The sequence below is a fragment of the Canis aureus genome, chromosome 9 (genome assembly GCF_053574225.1).
Source record: "Canis aureus isolate CA01 chromosome 9, VMU_Caureus_v.1.0, whole genome shotgun sequence".
Lineage (NCBI taxonomy): Eukaryota > Metazoa > Chordata > Mammalia > Carnivora > Canidae > Canis > Canis aureus.
The window spans coordinates 15,350,566-15,367,249 of record NC_135619.1 but is presented as its reverse complement, the minus strand read 5'-3'; the positions used below and the strand labels follow the sequence as shown (position 1 = coordinate 15,367,249).

At 37.9% G+C, this 16,684-nt stretch overlaps 1 protein-coding gene across 6 annotated transcripts in view; it reads right to left on the bottom strand.

Annotated features, from left to right (window-relative positions):
- Positions 1-16,684, bottom strand: part of NPAS3 (neuronal PAS domain protein 3) — an 839,196-nt gene that overhangs the window by 710,813 nt on the left and 111,699 nt on the right. Inside the window, exon 2 of one of the 6 annotated variants that reach the window (XM_077908998.1) lies at positions 15,826-15,915. The exons of the other annotated variants lie outside the window; for them this stretch is intronic. Within the exon in view, the coding sequence (XP_077765124.1) occupies positions 15,826-15,915 (90 nt within the window). The remainder of the gene's footprint in view (positions 1-15,825; positions 15,916-16,684) is intronic. 6 annotated transcript variants of the gene reach the window in all.

Sequence of the window (16,684 nt, the reverse complement as noted above, 5' to 3'; positions counted from 1 at the left end):
ATTTTAAGAAACCAAAGGCCTAAAAGTATTGGCTTTGCTAGATAACCATGCCATGTGTACACATTTCCACATGGCCCTGCCAATTCTACCTTGACCCACTGCATCCCCTGCTATTTCAGTTCTAAACAAAGATTTATATCAAATTATTTTTTAGTTTTCTGGTGGGGTTAAGATGGGACCACCTAACACATGTTCACTTGGAACCTATTCCAAATTAGATCCTGGCTTCTCTGGAGAAAGAGACCAATTCAGTAGCCTGTTACTGCTCTTGATACAGCACAGGCATTCAGTGTATTTCTACTCTAAAGAAATCTCACATTTGTTAAGTTGGATTTTTAATCTATTGCATATTTTGCATGTAAGTGATAGGTTTATTTAGAGTTCAAAATATAATATATGATTCCCAACACATTACTTTGTGAATAGTACTGCCTAACTGAGGTTATTTTCTCAAAGAAGTTTTAAGTTCTTTCCCTTTCTGGGAGAAGTTGGGACATGGCAGGAGAATGGTTCCTCTCAACTAGTCTAGAATAAACTGACAATATTACTATTTTCCATGATTTAAAAACTGATTTGAAGCACATTTTTAAAAGTGCTATCAACATAGAACCCCTTTCTCAGAAATGTGATAGAATCATGTAATTTACAGTTCTAATTAGTATAACTACTTCTATTGTACTCCTTATTCAAATTATTTTCAGAATAAAATTATCTTTTAGTTTATATAGATTTTGTCACTTCTTTGGTTCATACATGTTCAGCAGCAAGTAATAGTAACATTTAATGAAGCAAATTTAAAATGTTGGATTATATATTTATAATGTCACAAAATACCCATCTATTAACTATTGCTCTAGATTAAGGGTAAGAAGGAGATACGTTTGCATTGCTGTTATTGGTTATTTTAATTATCTTAACTATCGCACTTAGTTTTCTGAATATTTCTATAGCTGGACATGATTAAGAGACTCAACAACTAAGATTCACTAAAAAATGACAACCTTATAAAAATACTTTAGGATGACCTAACTAACTGAATTAGGTATCTCCTGCAGACGTGTGAATGAACCCACCATGATCTATCTGTATCTTTTAATGATCATATTAGTGTTGACCTAGAAATATTTGAGACAAGGTAGCTTTCTTTTTTTTATTCAATCTTATCTAGGTCTTTTCACTGAGTACCATGAAATATTCATTGATGGGAACTCAAAAATATTAATAACTATAATGATATTGTTTGAAGTGGTGATAAACCATTAATGTACCATGAGGTTCAACAACAGGATCAGAATCACTTAACAGAAAATTGATCATAGAACGACCTTCTGAATAAATGTGTCATTGGAACAGTTTTACCTGTTAGGTGATATAAACTAAATCTTAAGAAGCAAATCAGGCTGGAATTATTTCTTTTTAGCACAAACTAGTAGGATCAAAAATTCACTTTCAATCTGCCGTAACTGTCTAAATTCCATATTAAACAATTTCTGGATCTCTATAAAAAATTTAAACAATTAAAGTTCAAAATATTAAAAATTTGCTTATTATATTCATACCCATATAGTGCAAAGTACATCTAGATCATTCTTTGTGCTTTATCATCCTAAGTGTCTTGCATTCCTATTGTGTTAAATCATCACCATTTTGCTTACTAGATAGTTCTAACTAGTCTAGTACTGCATGAATGCAGGACCAGGTACAGAACAAAGACTACAACCTCAGCTTCCCAACCAACAGCTTGATGCTGTGAGCCCCCATGCCATGTGCTGTGATCATGAGTGATGGAGCTGTTCTGACTGCAAGCTACCCTCAAATAATGATCCACAAAGTTAATCAAAAGGGCTTCCCTGTTCAATATTTACCTGTTACTCATTGACAGCCACTGTCTACATTGCCATCTAGAATGTACAGAATGAGATCAGAAATACTAAGCTCAAACAGCCCAAGTGCTCTGAAGTACCAAGCACCAAGAAAGCAGAATTAAGCTGCCCTTCAAACCACCCCTGACACTAAACATGTCTGCACGAGTTCCACAGCAGCAACACACTGCTACTTCCTGGATATGGAGGCCCAATTAGTTGCTGATAATAAGGGGGATGAAAGGAAGACTACCACATGAGAAATAAAAAAAAGAAAGAAAAGAAAGGCAATATTAGGTATCAAAATAAAAACATGGAGGGAAAAATAGTAATTTCCTGTATTTGGGCAAAAAGATAATATTCCCTTCTTGATGTGATCTCCTTGCTTTTATGTACTAGGAAAGTCATATCTATCCTGAAAATTATTTTTCTCATTTTAATATACATTCAACATTTTAAGCTACAAAATAATAAGAAAACATTGATCGTTTTATGTGTTAGGGTATTTAAATACTGTTTGCCAGTCTGTCAATCAAATGTACCCAGAGGGATACTGACCAGCCTCCATGTCCACCTCTAAAGAGAGGCAGGTATCAGACTGATCGTAATGCAATTCTCTCCTGTTATTTTTAACCATCAGCTGAAAAGCAAGGCTTACTATGAGACCTTATTATTCACATTTATTACCCATGCAGCTTGGCAGGTCTTGAACATGGGGTTTAAAGAAGGAAAGTCACTCCAAATGTCAATCCTCTTTTAACTAATTTTTCCTAAACACTTAGGAAAGATAAACACTATCTGAACACTTAATATGTACCAGCATTGTTGTAAGTACTTTACACGCATTTGTTCATTTACTCCTATAGCAAACCCTAGGAGAGAAATTACTACCAATTTACAGACCAGAAAAATAGGGAACAGAGAACTTATGCAACTTGTTCAAGATCACCCAGCAAAATAAATGACTCAAATAGGGTTGGAATCCCTCAGTCTCATTAGAGCCTGTGTTCTTGTCCACTATACTGAAACTGCCTCTAATTCCATTTAGCACTACTGAGAAGGTAAGATGACCACTGCCCTATAGTAAGTACCTAAGAAAGGTTTGTGGATTGATAAATGAATACATATCTTAAAGGAACTTGCACTCTTATTAAGATCTACATCCATAGACAGACACGTATACTTTCACTTATAAGTTTATGACCTGCTTCCTCATTCAATTTAAGAGTACCTAAGGGTACTTATTTGCTTATAGACAACTGAATGCCACCTCACATGTGATACAGAGTAAATGATGCATTAGAATTGAATCCTGGATTCAATATTGACTTTCTTCTTCCTTTTATATCCCCTCTCAATCCACTCCCTCAGAAAATCCTGTCGGCTCTTCCTTCAGAATATATCAGACTCCCAATTCTTCTCACCACCTCTACTTCCACACCCTCCATGTAAACCATGTTGATGATGACCATGATAGTCTCTGCACAAGTCTCCCTGTTTCCACCCATGTTCCCCTGAAGCACATGCTCAGCTAGCAGCGGGCTGATTCTAAAACTTCAGTCAGATCCCATTAGTTTTCAAGTCCCAATCCTCCCAAGGCTCCCTTTCCAGTGGAGGCTGAAAGGCCAAAAGCCTTACCAGGGTCCTATGTGGTGGCCCCCCATGACTCCCCCTCCCTGCCTCTAGCCAGAGTCCTTGCTCTTTCTGACCCACTGCACCAGCCTCCCCACAATCTTCAAAAGTGGCAAAAGTGCTTCAGCTTCTGGGCCTTTATGGCAGATGCTCACTCTGCCTGGAGAATTTTCCCCAGGGGTATCTGGGGCCTAACCACCTCACTTCCTAGCAGTCTTTACTCAAATGTCATTTAAGATTTTATTTATTCATGAGAGAGACAGAGAGGCAGAGACAGAAGCAGGATCCATGCAGGGAGCCTGATGTAGGACTCGATCCCAGGACTCCAGGATCACACCTGGGCCGATGGCAGGCACTAAACCACTGAGCCACCCAGGGATCCCCTCAAATGTCATCTTCTTAAATGGGGTTGCACCTACTTGAAACCATAACACACTCCTCTTCACCCGGAACTCCTAATTCCTTCTTAACCTTCTCCATTTTTGTTCCACAGCACTGACCACAACTGCCTAGACAATATTGTATTCTCAGTTTGTAACTTTAACTATTTACTATCAGTCTCTAATGCCCTCCAACTCTGAGGAAAGAGATTCTGGTCTTAGTTCACTATCCCAACACAATAGTTCCTGGGTAGAAGGTACCAAATAAATATGTTGAATTAAGAAAAGAGAGAAACACTGTGGATAATGCTGAAGCACAGAGTCAGTCTGTGTGTGTTGTGCCTAACAAGATTAAGTGGACATGGCTCATAGGAGCAGAGAGAACTTCTGGTGAGAGGTACCCTAGTTGGGGGGAAAGGGAAGACAGATTGGCTCAAGACCAGTGGGTCTTGAACACTAAGCCAAGACTATAGACACCATACAGTAAGATGGAACCATTAAGGACTTTGAAACAGGATTTTAATCTGGTAACTATAGGGTGGTCCAAAAAGATACTTTTGCATTCCCTTGCACAGTACTTCGTATACAGGAGACCTCTAGCATTTATCTAAATTTGAAGAAGATAGGAGATAAGACAACTAAACGGAAGACTGTAACAAGCTAGGCACAAAATAATTTAGGTCAAGGAGGTGGGAACAGAAGGTAAGTTTTTTGGTTTTGGTTTTGTGTGTTTTACAAGAAATAATGCTAAAAACAGACTATTGGAGACAAGAGGACAAGAGTCCAAGAGCAAGCCTGAATGACTACAAAAATTAGGATAAAGTGTAAGTAGTACAGGGTAGGAGAGGATAATTTTAAGGAAAACACAGAGCTCTGTTTTGGGGGCATGGCTGCACAGTCGTAGAGGGAACCCCAGACTGGGAAATGAGTAAGGTCACACTCTTCAGGCAGGCCCTACCCCATGACAGCTGTGTGAAAGTGTTCATATCACTTAACATCTAGGACTCAAAGGGTTTTTGTTTAGTGTTGGGTTTTGTTTTGTTTTGTGTTTTTTTTTTTTTCATAGAGAAAGATAAAACACAGTTCACTGGGTTACTGTAAGGATTAATTGGCAAAAAAAAAAAAAAAAAAACCAAAACCGGATTAATTGGCAATGTCTATAGAAGTGCCTGCAAATTTGCTGACCATTATATGTGTATGCTGAAGTCAAGCAAACCACAAGTAGAAACCTCAAGTCATTTGGAAATACAAAACTCAAGTTGGCAAAGAGGTGGGACTCAAGATGAAAACTTGGGACTCATCTACTTTTGTGTGATAACTGGAAATTTCATCTGTCCTTATCCTGCAAAGGGCAGACCTAATTGTCCCCCTACTGGAGAATATACAGATATGCATACAAAGGCCATTAAACAATTAGCATTCAGATACAACATACTTATTCTTTTCTATAGATGAGGCTTTAAGTTCCTCAGGATCTTGTTCTACAGAACTAGATTTCAACAAACTACTCTTGTACAGTGGATGTTTCTTATGGACTAGTATCATCCTGCTCCAAACGGCCACTTCATCCAATTGAAAGTGGAACTGCTGGGCCACACTGACCTGTAGTGTTCTGTCATGAACAGTCATCAGATTAAACCTTATTAGCTATGTAAGTTGAGCAGCCACCCAAGCTCTGTGCCTTCATTTTCTTGAGTGCCAAATGAGAATATTACCTAATAACTTCAAATATGGATGTGAAGGTCAATTACAACAATGCCTAGAGACCACAGAACACCAGAGTTGGAACAGGTTACTTCTCTCCTGATGTCAGCCTCCTCTATCTCCCTGAATACAGAAAACCAGCCAACACAGAAACAGGAATGGTGAAACTCAACCACAACTTCACTGTCAAGAGTTAAAACTTATGTTGTTCACAGAAGATCAATTTTGTATCACAATGGAAGATCTCACCTTCTGTGAGTATTTCCTGTGGATGGAAGAATAAATTCAGCTGTATTCATTCTCTATAGCTCAGAGCCTGAAGTTGTGAAAACACTATATCACAGCAATCATTTGTGTCTGGCAAACTCCTCCTGAAGAGAGCCAATAAAGGTGTATGTGGTATAAGTGAACCAAACTTGCCACTAGATTCTTATAAAAATGTATTCTACTTAAAATCTGCCGGCCCATAATTCTAGTTTTCTAGTCTTCCCCTTCCCCAAGACATTTCACAAATACAGTAAATATTTTTTTAAAAATCAGCTTTATTTATTCCTACCAGCCTCACAAATTTATTTCTAGGTCTTAAAAGCAGCATTCAGAAAAGAGGGTAAACAATCCCACTATCAGATGAATTTATTGATCATCAATTTTATAAGAGCTCAAGAAGTCCCCCTACCCTTCACCATCCTCCCCACTGGATAGGTCTCCAAACCTCTTCTTTTAAAAACATGGTGACATGAATGTCACTGCTTTCACCATTATTAATTCAAGACTTAGGACACATGATGAATTTCTCCAGGGAGATGAGAATCCAAGCTGTTGCTTATTTTTCCCTTTTCAAGCCATCAAGCAGTTAGGTAGTCACTAGAAAACCATGCTCCTTTTCTGGAAGTGAACAAAGACCTCCCCATGATTACTGCAAACATGTTCTTCACCAGGAAATCCAGCTGGTGTTTAAAGCACACAAGACAGGAGGTTCCATGCCTGAATGCACCATACAGACTCCATTTCATTCCTAAGAAAGTTTCATTAGTGGAAGTAGAGAAGAGGACAACCCTCAAGAAGACCATGTACTTCCTGGTTTCAAGGTCAAGGCATGCGATTGGCTCTGATTTGCTCTGAGTACCCCTGACAGGAAACAGTCGAGAAAAGATGCTGTTATGAAAGCTTATGTTGGTTGAAATGCAAGTGAGGACAACTGCTAGTGCAAGAAACTGGACTCTCCTCATTGGTACCTAGTAAGAAAAGGCAAAGAGTGAGGCTCGTTACATAATCAAATATATAGATACCACTGCATTTAGCATTTATTGCTGAGATTATTTTATAACTGGTCTGAGAGGAAGGCAGGGAAGGCCAATTAGGTTTTAAGTAGGATGTAGTGATCATCTACTTAATCACATAAATCTCAAACAGTCAATTCCAAAGAATCCTCACCCTGCTAAGGGCATCACAAAGGTCTCACGTTTGACAATAGAAAAATCACCCAAGAACGCTTTCCTTACATGCTGGCCATTGAACCAAAATTCTCCCAAGACCCAGGCTTTTCTGGTTTGAAAACCAGAGCAAAATAGCTCAGTGCTGAACACAATAAATAGAACTCACTTTATAAGCAACCTCAATAATGATGTAGATGTGGCATGTGAGAATGTGTAAAGTGACCAGAAAACTCCATCTCATCATCCAGCAGTTACTTCTTACACATGTACATGTTCTAATCTTAAAAAGCCTTGTTACTACAACCTACCACACCCTTCTCACCATTTGTTTCATCTTCTAACTTTCAAAACTATTTCTAAATGATGAAGTACTAGATAAAAAGCAAATTGAGATGGTAGGGAAGGAATTTTTCTGCTTAAGATTTCAGTCACTATTGCCACTAACATCACTGGTTCCTGCTGGAACGTTCTCTCCCCTGCCACCAAGCACAAGACATTTCCCCAACAAGAAGCTGATAGAAGTTGTGAAGAAATATACAAACTGCAACAGGAAAAAAAAATTCACGAAGGGAAATCTCTGCAAAACATGGTTTCTAAATGGAAGGTGACCCTACAGCTTCTAGCTTCCCTTAAATAAGCTGCTTGTGTACCAGTTAGAATGTGGCCCCAGAAGCTTCCTAGCTGAGACAACTTCAGGACGAATGCATGACAAAATGCCTATATATGTAGATACCTGTCAAAGAGGACATGCTTATCAACCCAATTATATATAGACCCGAAGTTGTGAACAGTGGTTATCTATGTGTGGCACAACTACAAAAGTTGTAGTTTTTCCTCTATGTTTATCTGCATTTTCCAAGTGTTCCAGAATGAAAATGTATTGTACCTTTCTGAAGAATATTCAGCTATTCCAAGAGAAAATAAAACTAATGTAGGAATCTGCCCATTCACTAACCCAAAGTCATGGCAGTGGGCTTAGTCAAAAGAAATTCTAAGATTATCTCCCCAATACAAGTTGACAGGATGCACAGTGTGCTCCCTAAGCTCCAAAATAACACAAATCCAAACCTGAGGTCATTTACTGAACAGAGGACAGGGAGTTCCCAGAACCAATAATAGACCAATGCATGGAAATAAAAGTTCTGAGTAGGGTCAAGTTGAAATCATAACCTCATCCCTTTCTTCTTGGGAAAACTATTAGGAAAGGTATTATAGATCTATAAAAATCTTTTAAAATCTATAAAATCTATAAATTATAAGTCTTTTCATGAAAAGAAACCCTATTGCATTTTTCCCTACTATAAACACGCTGTTTATATAGTATTATGATCTATTGCTCAAAAAGTGGGGATTCCACATTTTTCATGAGGAAGATTTTCTAAATTTCCAAGGAATAGGAAATTTTCTGTTATAGGAGGTTAATTTACCCCATTCTGAATATTCATTGAAGTTCAGAATTATTCCCTTTAAGTATGTACTTTACTTTGAATGTTTTGAAGATAGAAATTCTTTCTTGCAAGTTACATTATATAAAGCATAGTAACAAGTGGCAGATATAATACAGAATTCAGGAGGTGTTCTTTTAGGAATTCAGCATTTCCACAGCCACAATGGCTCACCCCACTGGAAGGTGAATGTTTACTATTTCTATTTTGCAGACATGAGTTTTTTGGGGTTTTTTTGACAGGAGTTCTTTGATATGAACACTTGTACCTTAAGTTACAGGAGGAACAAAGGAGTATTCATTTAGTGAGTACTTATTATATGCCAAGCACCAGTGTTTTATGGTGTGGGCCTTATGCTCTAAGTCAAACAGACTGAGGTTTAATGCAGAGTCAAATTTTTTGTCAAGGGCCACATAGTAAACATTTGAGACTGTGGACCATATGGTCTCTGTCAGCACTACTCAACCCTGCCACTAACACAAAAACAGTCACAGGCAATGTAGAAGTGGATGGGTATGTTGTGGTCTAATAAAACTTAATTTACAACAACAGGTAAGGGGATGGGAGAGCAGATTGGTCCAGTGAGCAATCATTTGGTGATGCTAAACTCAATTTCACCTTATCCTGCCTTCTTAACCTTGAGTGCACTGGTCCAGCTCGCTTAAGACCCCTGTTATCTGCAAAATGGTGGTTAAAAAAAAAAAAAAATCATACTTAGTACCTAAACTTATCATGAATATTTTTTAAAATGTCAAGGCATTCGCCCACTGATTCTCCAAAACAGCTATCAGATCATTTTCATTCTTACCCCATTTTAGAAGTGAGAAAACCGGAGCATTACGAGTTAAGAAACTTAGCCACAGTCCCAGATTTAATCATTATGGGGCGAGGATCAAACTCTGATCCATTTCCAGGAGGTTTAACTACCTCTAGCAAGGATTAAATACTATTGTGTGGACCTGTGGATCTCTTAAAATACGTGCTCACCAAGACTAAAGCATAATTTTTCCACTCTAATGCATAAACTAAGTCCAAAAATTCACTCAAGACAACTTTACACAGAACACACAGAAAAGCTGTTCTTAAGGTGAGAATTTATTAAAACCATAGTGTATGTATAACTAAGTTTGCTGTATTATTTTTTAAGACCTGGGCACAAGCACATTAGTCTCCTGGTCTCTCTCTGAAACCACTGTGAGTGATTTTGAACACTGTAGTTCAACAGCACACATACAAAAGGTTCATTGTAGCTCTATTCCTCTCACCTTGACCTTTGCCTTCTCAAGTTTCTAGAGAGTTCTTATACATACTTCAGGTGTGTCAGTAGCCAATTATTTTTAAAAATCGAGGCAGGCACTTCTCTCATCACAAAAATATATACTCAGGTAAAGCCAATTAATAGTCTTTCATTTTAAGTCATGTCTCCTGTGCCTGTCCATTTTTTTTTACTCTCTGCCATTAGTTTATCTTGAGTTATAAGTAATCTGGGAGGAGAGAGGCAAATATGGTGTACCTCAAACCAGGAAAAGTAATGAACTTATAGACAGGCCTGAACTGGTTTTCATACTGGTAGTGTCCTACAAGATGTTTAGAAGTCAAAAATAGCTTCAAACTAACAAACACAGCATGACTGCACATTCTCCATGCAAAGCACAGGAGAGGAGTTTCCCAACAAAGAGAGGCTGAGATGGTGGGCCACTCTTATAGGTTTCCTGCCTGTCAGGGCTAAGCAACTTGCAGAGCTGTTTTCTGACTTGCAGTCTCCACCACAATCTCCTTTTTCTGAAAGCTTTTCCAGGGCTCGCCCAGGATGGCAGTCCACCCCAATGACTCAGCTTCCCTTTCTCCAGCCTCAAGTCCTATCACCCTTATTGCGTCCTCCACTCCTGACATATGCCATCTGCAATTTCTTATGCCAGAAATACCTGTCTTTGGGCTCAAATCACTACTTCAAGCAATCAAAATCTCTCCCCCAAATCAAAATCTCTTCTGTGAAGATCACCAGGGCCTACCTCCACTGTTTAAACTCACACACACCCTTTCATAGTGCCACCGGAGATAGCTCTTACACAGAATCCCAATTACTTGTTCACATCAGTCTTCTAGGCCTCTGCAGGGCAAAGGTTTTCTTAGTCACCTCTAAGTCAGTTTATGCAGAACAACACCTGACCCATGGGTGAAGATCAAAATATAGTTGTTAAATGAATGAATAAATTAGCTCCTTTTTAAGCTAGCCTGGCATTAGCCCTAAATAATACACCATCCACATTACCAAAGTATACCACTTCAAGTCATTTACAGGCAAAAATCATTGGTGTGATGCTAAAATTAACTGGGAGAAACCACCAGAAACCATGCTGAGGTCTGAAAGGCATGATGTGGAAATTAGAATTCATTTGGATGTCGAAAAGCTTGAAGCAGTTCTCGCTAGGAAGTTCAATGTCTGTTTAACATGCAGATTCTATTAGAGCTCTTTATGAAGTTCATTGTATATTTCTCTTTTCTCAATTCTTTGTTATTTACTGATCCAACTACAACTGGCATAAATTATTCCAATGGCGGGGGAGGGGGTGTGGGGCCTGTATAATTGCAATCAATCAATCAGGTTAAACAGCCAGAAAAATTCACTGCTGCTGCGGCTAGAGCCTCCTTGACCTTTCCCTCCCAGTCAGTACAGGTGACCATCTATCCCCCCAGCAGCCTGCCTGACAAGGAACCTGTCTTGTTCTCCTTAATTGGGAGAACACGTGCAACTGGTTAGCACTCTGTCTGGCACAACGCAGCTGATAAAGACTGGGGAGTTACTTCTTTATTCATTCTCTTCTTGTCTGTGGACCTCGTTAATTTCCTCTTTTTGGAGTCTGGTTTGTCCACTTCCAAACCCACGCTTCTTAGCCAAAGCCAGCCTTATGATATACTGAGCAGGAGAGCACCCTCATTCTGGGTTTCTTCTTTTCAGGAAAGAAAGAAAACATTCCCTCTCCTTTCCCAGCCCAAAATTAATATTTCCAATTCCTGTCTAGGTGCCTGACATTATTCCATTGGAGAACTCCCTTTTTTGCTTGAATTCTTTCACTCAGTTGCCTATTAAAATGCAAATGGCCCTGAGAAGAGTAACATTATCTGTGAACAACACCTGATCTGCAATGAGGGGTATGACAAAAGTGCCTCTGGCAAAGGCCTGGACAGGAAACACTCACCAGGTACCAAGAAGGAATGAATTTCATGGAGGTAAAGGGGCCTGGACAACTCTCCCAATTTGGCCAATGGCCCTTTCCTTCTCTATAGGTAACAACTGTCTAGTCGAGGACAAACACCTTCTTAATCTTGGAGAGGAGGAACTTGGGGGAAAGCTCTTTAAAATTTAGGGTACTGAAGGAATTCCTACAACAGCACAGCATGTGGTCACCAAACAGTCATTTAAGCTCCAGTCTCCCCGGACTCCCCAGACTCCATCTTCTCTAAATATTAGTGAAATTGTTGTTCTTGAACCCAGCTACAATACGGTCACAGGGCCAAACTGTGACAAGCTTCGAGGCTCTAAAAGGCCTTACTCAGTTTACTACTTCCCAGTTATCTTTTCTCACCATCACATATTTAACCCAAGTGATTGCCACTGTATTCTGTGATAAAATTCCATCTCGTGTCCATGGAAATGTCATTTCCTCCAACTCAAATATTTTCTTGCCTTTATTTAGAAGTTTAAAGTTATAATTATTTTGAAAAGGGTGGTCTTCTCTTTTTTCAGACTCTCCACACTTTTACTTTTGCTTGAAAATAGAGAAAACAAATAAGACAATTGTTTTAATTGCAAAGAACTGTGGCATCTCCCAATCAAACCACTGTTTTACAGGTGAACTTACTAAAATCCAGAGATATTATTGCCAACTTAAAGACATCTTGAAAAATGGAGAAAGAGGACTGAGTTCTGTTTCAGCACTTACCAAAATAATTAACAAAAAATTTGTCAAATATTTACAATATGGTTAGTGTGTTTGAAAACCCTATCCTTTGCCAAGAAAATTATCACAGACTACAATTTTAAGTTGGCCATGTCATAAATATTTAATATAAGAACTTAGAATAACTACCATTTTAAAATTCTATAGACATTTTGAATTAACCACAGGTTTTATATTCCTGTGTACTTTAAATTTTCAATATTACTAAAATTATTTAATAACTCCCAATAACATCTAAATCCCACATGTTTTAAAACGTAAAAAAAAAAAAAATCACAATTCTAAAACCACAGAATTGCAGTTGAAAGGATCAAGAACAGTGATGTGCTGGTAAATATTTAACAACTCGTTGGGATAGGAGGGCACCTGATTTGAAGCACTTTCCAATTTCCATAGTGCGAATACTTTGCCCAATTTCCAGTTACTAACATGAGGTCAGGGATCACAGAATGGGAAAGATGTGCATACAATGATTCTCATGGGCCCATGCAAGTCGGCACCAGCACATTCTGATAGAAGAGATAGACAGGGCAGCCTTTTCATTTCAGACCATTTCTTTCTTTATAACCCCCTGTATCCTGAATGCAATGACGTAACACCCATTCTTATTATGTTTATATACTTACCTACCAACTCTATTACAGAAGCTCTCAATCTTTTTCGGATATAAAACACAAATGTTTTATCTCAGGGTCTACCCCATTGACACAAATGTTTTATGTACATTTACATACACACATAAAACAAAAACAGAAGCCTCACAAGATAAAACACACACTCATTAAGTACAATGCACTGAAGTTTTTTATTCTTTTCTATTTTTTTTTTTAAATTCTGATCTTAATCCACTAAATTGGACTTCTATCCCACTATTTGGGGAGGGCCCGCAAAATTGAAACAGTGCTGAAACAGACTAAGCTCATTGAAGATAAAATTATGTCATTAGTCTGTATCTATCCCTATCTCTAGTAGTAATTATTGAGACCCAAGAAGGTTAAGTAACTGCCCAACGGTGCCCCTGCAGTCACTGACAAAAGATCCTTAAAGGCAAGTGATAATTCATTAAACAGAATCAGGATTATCATGGCTTAAAACTGAAAGCTAGAGTGCCTTCCAGGACCACCACCCCTTCACCAGAAATTGACAGAGAACTGACCTCATCAGTGATAAAAGTTTGGTCTTTTATCTATCATAGCCCTATGAACAACTCTGCCAGTTTACCTAGAAAGGAAATCTGAGCAACCACCATTTCCCTATTATTGATACTATTCACCCCTCAAGAGTGTTGGAAAAGTACCCATCTTTTTCACAAAAATATTTTCAACCCTATAGAAACTACACAAATGCCAACTATTATTACATAAAATACACATATTTCTATGTAACATACATTACCATCAGCTTCCTGATAGCCAGAAGCCAAAGATGAAGTTGAAGAAAGTACTCACTCAGGAAAATAAAATCTGAATCCACGGACTTTTCAGTGTGTTCATGCACCACATGCTTTTCTTATAGGTGCTATGAAATGTACACTATAGTTTCAAGACAATCCAGATAAGCATCTTCACTAAAATACACAACACCATTAATCATCTCAGTGACAGTGCTCCAATTTAACATCTTGGGGATTTCCTCCCCTTCTTCATCATTTATTTGCCAATATTTCCTTGTTATGAATATCCCCCTAGTGACTTTCCCTGGCAGTCACAGCTGCGTTGCCTACTGTGTCTACCTTGACTACAAATAACACAAATCCTTTAAAAAAAAACAAAAACAAAAAAACTCCAGCCCTTGGGATGATACCTACAGTTAGAAAGGTAGCCATACTGTGGGCTGAATTCCTAGTGACCTCATCTAAGTTCCCAGCTTTAAACTGACAAGGCTCCACCACTTCGCTGATGATGATTTCAGACACTTGAAATTTGCTTAATTACAAGTGAACAACAGTTGGCTGTTGGCCTCCAATTACTTGAATGGTCAATAGTTACCTGCTGCTTTCAGATGGTCCTTAAAGGACCCCCTTCTTATACAGCAAAAAGTTTCTTCAATGTTTCCATGAATCACAACAGAGCCACAAAAATCACTAGCAAGTCCTAGAAACCTGACCACTATGAGCCACAATAAGGATGACTTACAGATAACAAGAATTTTTCAAAAAGTATGATCAGTAACAATTTTGCATTTTAATCATACCAATTCTGATGAGAAATTCTGTGTAGGCAACAGAATATCAAGAAATAGAGTCAAAGAAAAATAAATAGCAAAGATACAGAGAAGAGTCTCTGCTCCATCTGGTATCCATTTTGTGTCCCTTCACTGGCTCCAGAATTTGCTGACTGTAAAATGGAAACCATGAAAGAAAATGCTCTACAACCAACTGGAGGAGTAAATGAATATAGAACTCACCAGCTTGTTTTCGAAAAGGATTTTTAAGGAAAAAGGGTTTTTTTTTTTTTCAATAATGGAACTCCACTACAAAGGAAGAGTTTTTAGACAAAAAACACACCAAAGTATATCTACAAAGTCTATCTGGAAGGTCTGATGCCTTTAGTGGAACTAGGTTTACCTTACTTCATATTTTCTATAGAATAACATTTAATTAAAGGTTAATGTTGCTTCAGTCAATATTCCATAACGTTTATGGAAAGCATAAAATTTTATCCTTTTGGGAAGACTCCAATTTAGACTATTGTTTTAAAAAAAACAAAAACTTCCTTCTTAGCCAAAGCAACACAAGTCAAAGCTCTGATACACTGAAATGCCTTTCCTTTCCAGAGCCGAGCGTTTACTTCAGTGATAGCAGCAACACCTCATTACCAACAGTGCAGATTCTGTTAAGTAATGGACAAAGCAAATGGCAGCAAAGGCAGAGGACTCAACTTCAATTTAACTGTCCTGTAAGGTACATAGTAATTAGCTGCAAAGCTCTGAAATCTTAGCTAGCATGTTAAGTCTGCTACATGACAGTATAATTTGACTTCTTAAAGGATTATGCAAATTACAACTCATCATTCCATTACAGGATTGAAAAAAAGTGACAGCTAATTTATACATAACACACCTTTCAAATCCCTAAGATGCGTAGCACCTGTGCAATGTATTTTGCCGAGATTCTCTTGCATATAAGTACTTGTTTATTGCAATATAAAGAAGCTTACCTAAGAGCTTTAATATAGTCATTTTTAAAAACTTTTAGACCACAATTTCAAAAGAATAGACTTTTTTTTTCTGTGTTGATTTCAAAGGCAAATTTTGTTGGTTGTTTTTGTTTGGTTTGGTTGTTTTTTTTCCCCACTATATTAGAGAAATATAAGGTTTCAATGCAAGGATATTTTCTGAATAGCTGGCAACCACAAGCACTGATGCACGAGCCAGAAGGAAGACTCACAAAGATTTCAACATACTTCTGGTAGGTAGATTCACAGTAGATTCCGTCATATCTGTAGATTTTCCTACATTCTGATTGGTTGGGCAGAGGATGCTGGGCAGTTATTCTGTAGAGGCATCAAAAACAGATAGACATGACTAGAGGTTCTCTACAGTCAACCGGAATGCAGGATAACAAGTATGTTGGAGTTTAATATATTTCGCTTTTTATGCTTTTGAGCCATATACATATTCGCAATGTGTACATACATTTTAGAACATTAACTTCCACTTTTAGAAACCTGCAGCAGAGAAAACTTATCATCCTTGATCAAAACAAAAAAAAGTTTTTATCTCAGAGTCATAAAAGTGGAAGGAAAGAAAGACATTAGGTCGAAAGCTTAACTCACTCTACAATCCCCATGATTATATTCTAAAGGAAACGTGAACAACAAATGTCATTAGTGTTTTTGTTACAGGATTGTCATTAATTCAATCATGCATTACGATTGTAGGCAACTGTAAATTAGCTATAAAACCTTAGTAAAGTTAATATATTTTCAGCTTTACTCAATTTATACAGAGTTTGTATGCTACTGACTTCTAAAGGGATATGATACAGCTTTCAGAACTAAAACCCAATTAGGGATGAAAACACAAGCGAGACCATTGGAAGCACAGGTTAGATGTTAACAGGCACCTGAGATGAGCTGATTACAGTGGCTCCAGGTTTCTTGGCAGTTAAGGCAAAAAGGGGAAAAAAGGCTGATACAATTTTCATCTGTATTACTTAAGCATATAAATTCATCTGAGACTCCCTGCATCAGAGATATAAAAATGCTGAGTTTTCTGACCATTTCCTTCAACTGAAAATTTCTTAATTCAGGAAAAATTTCA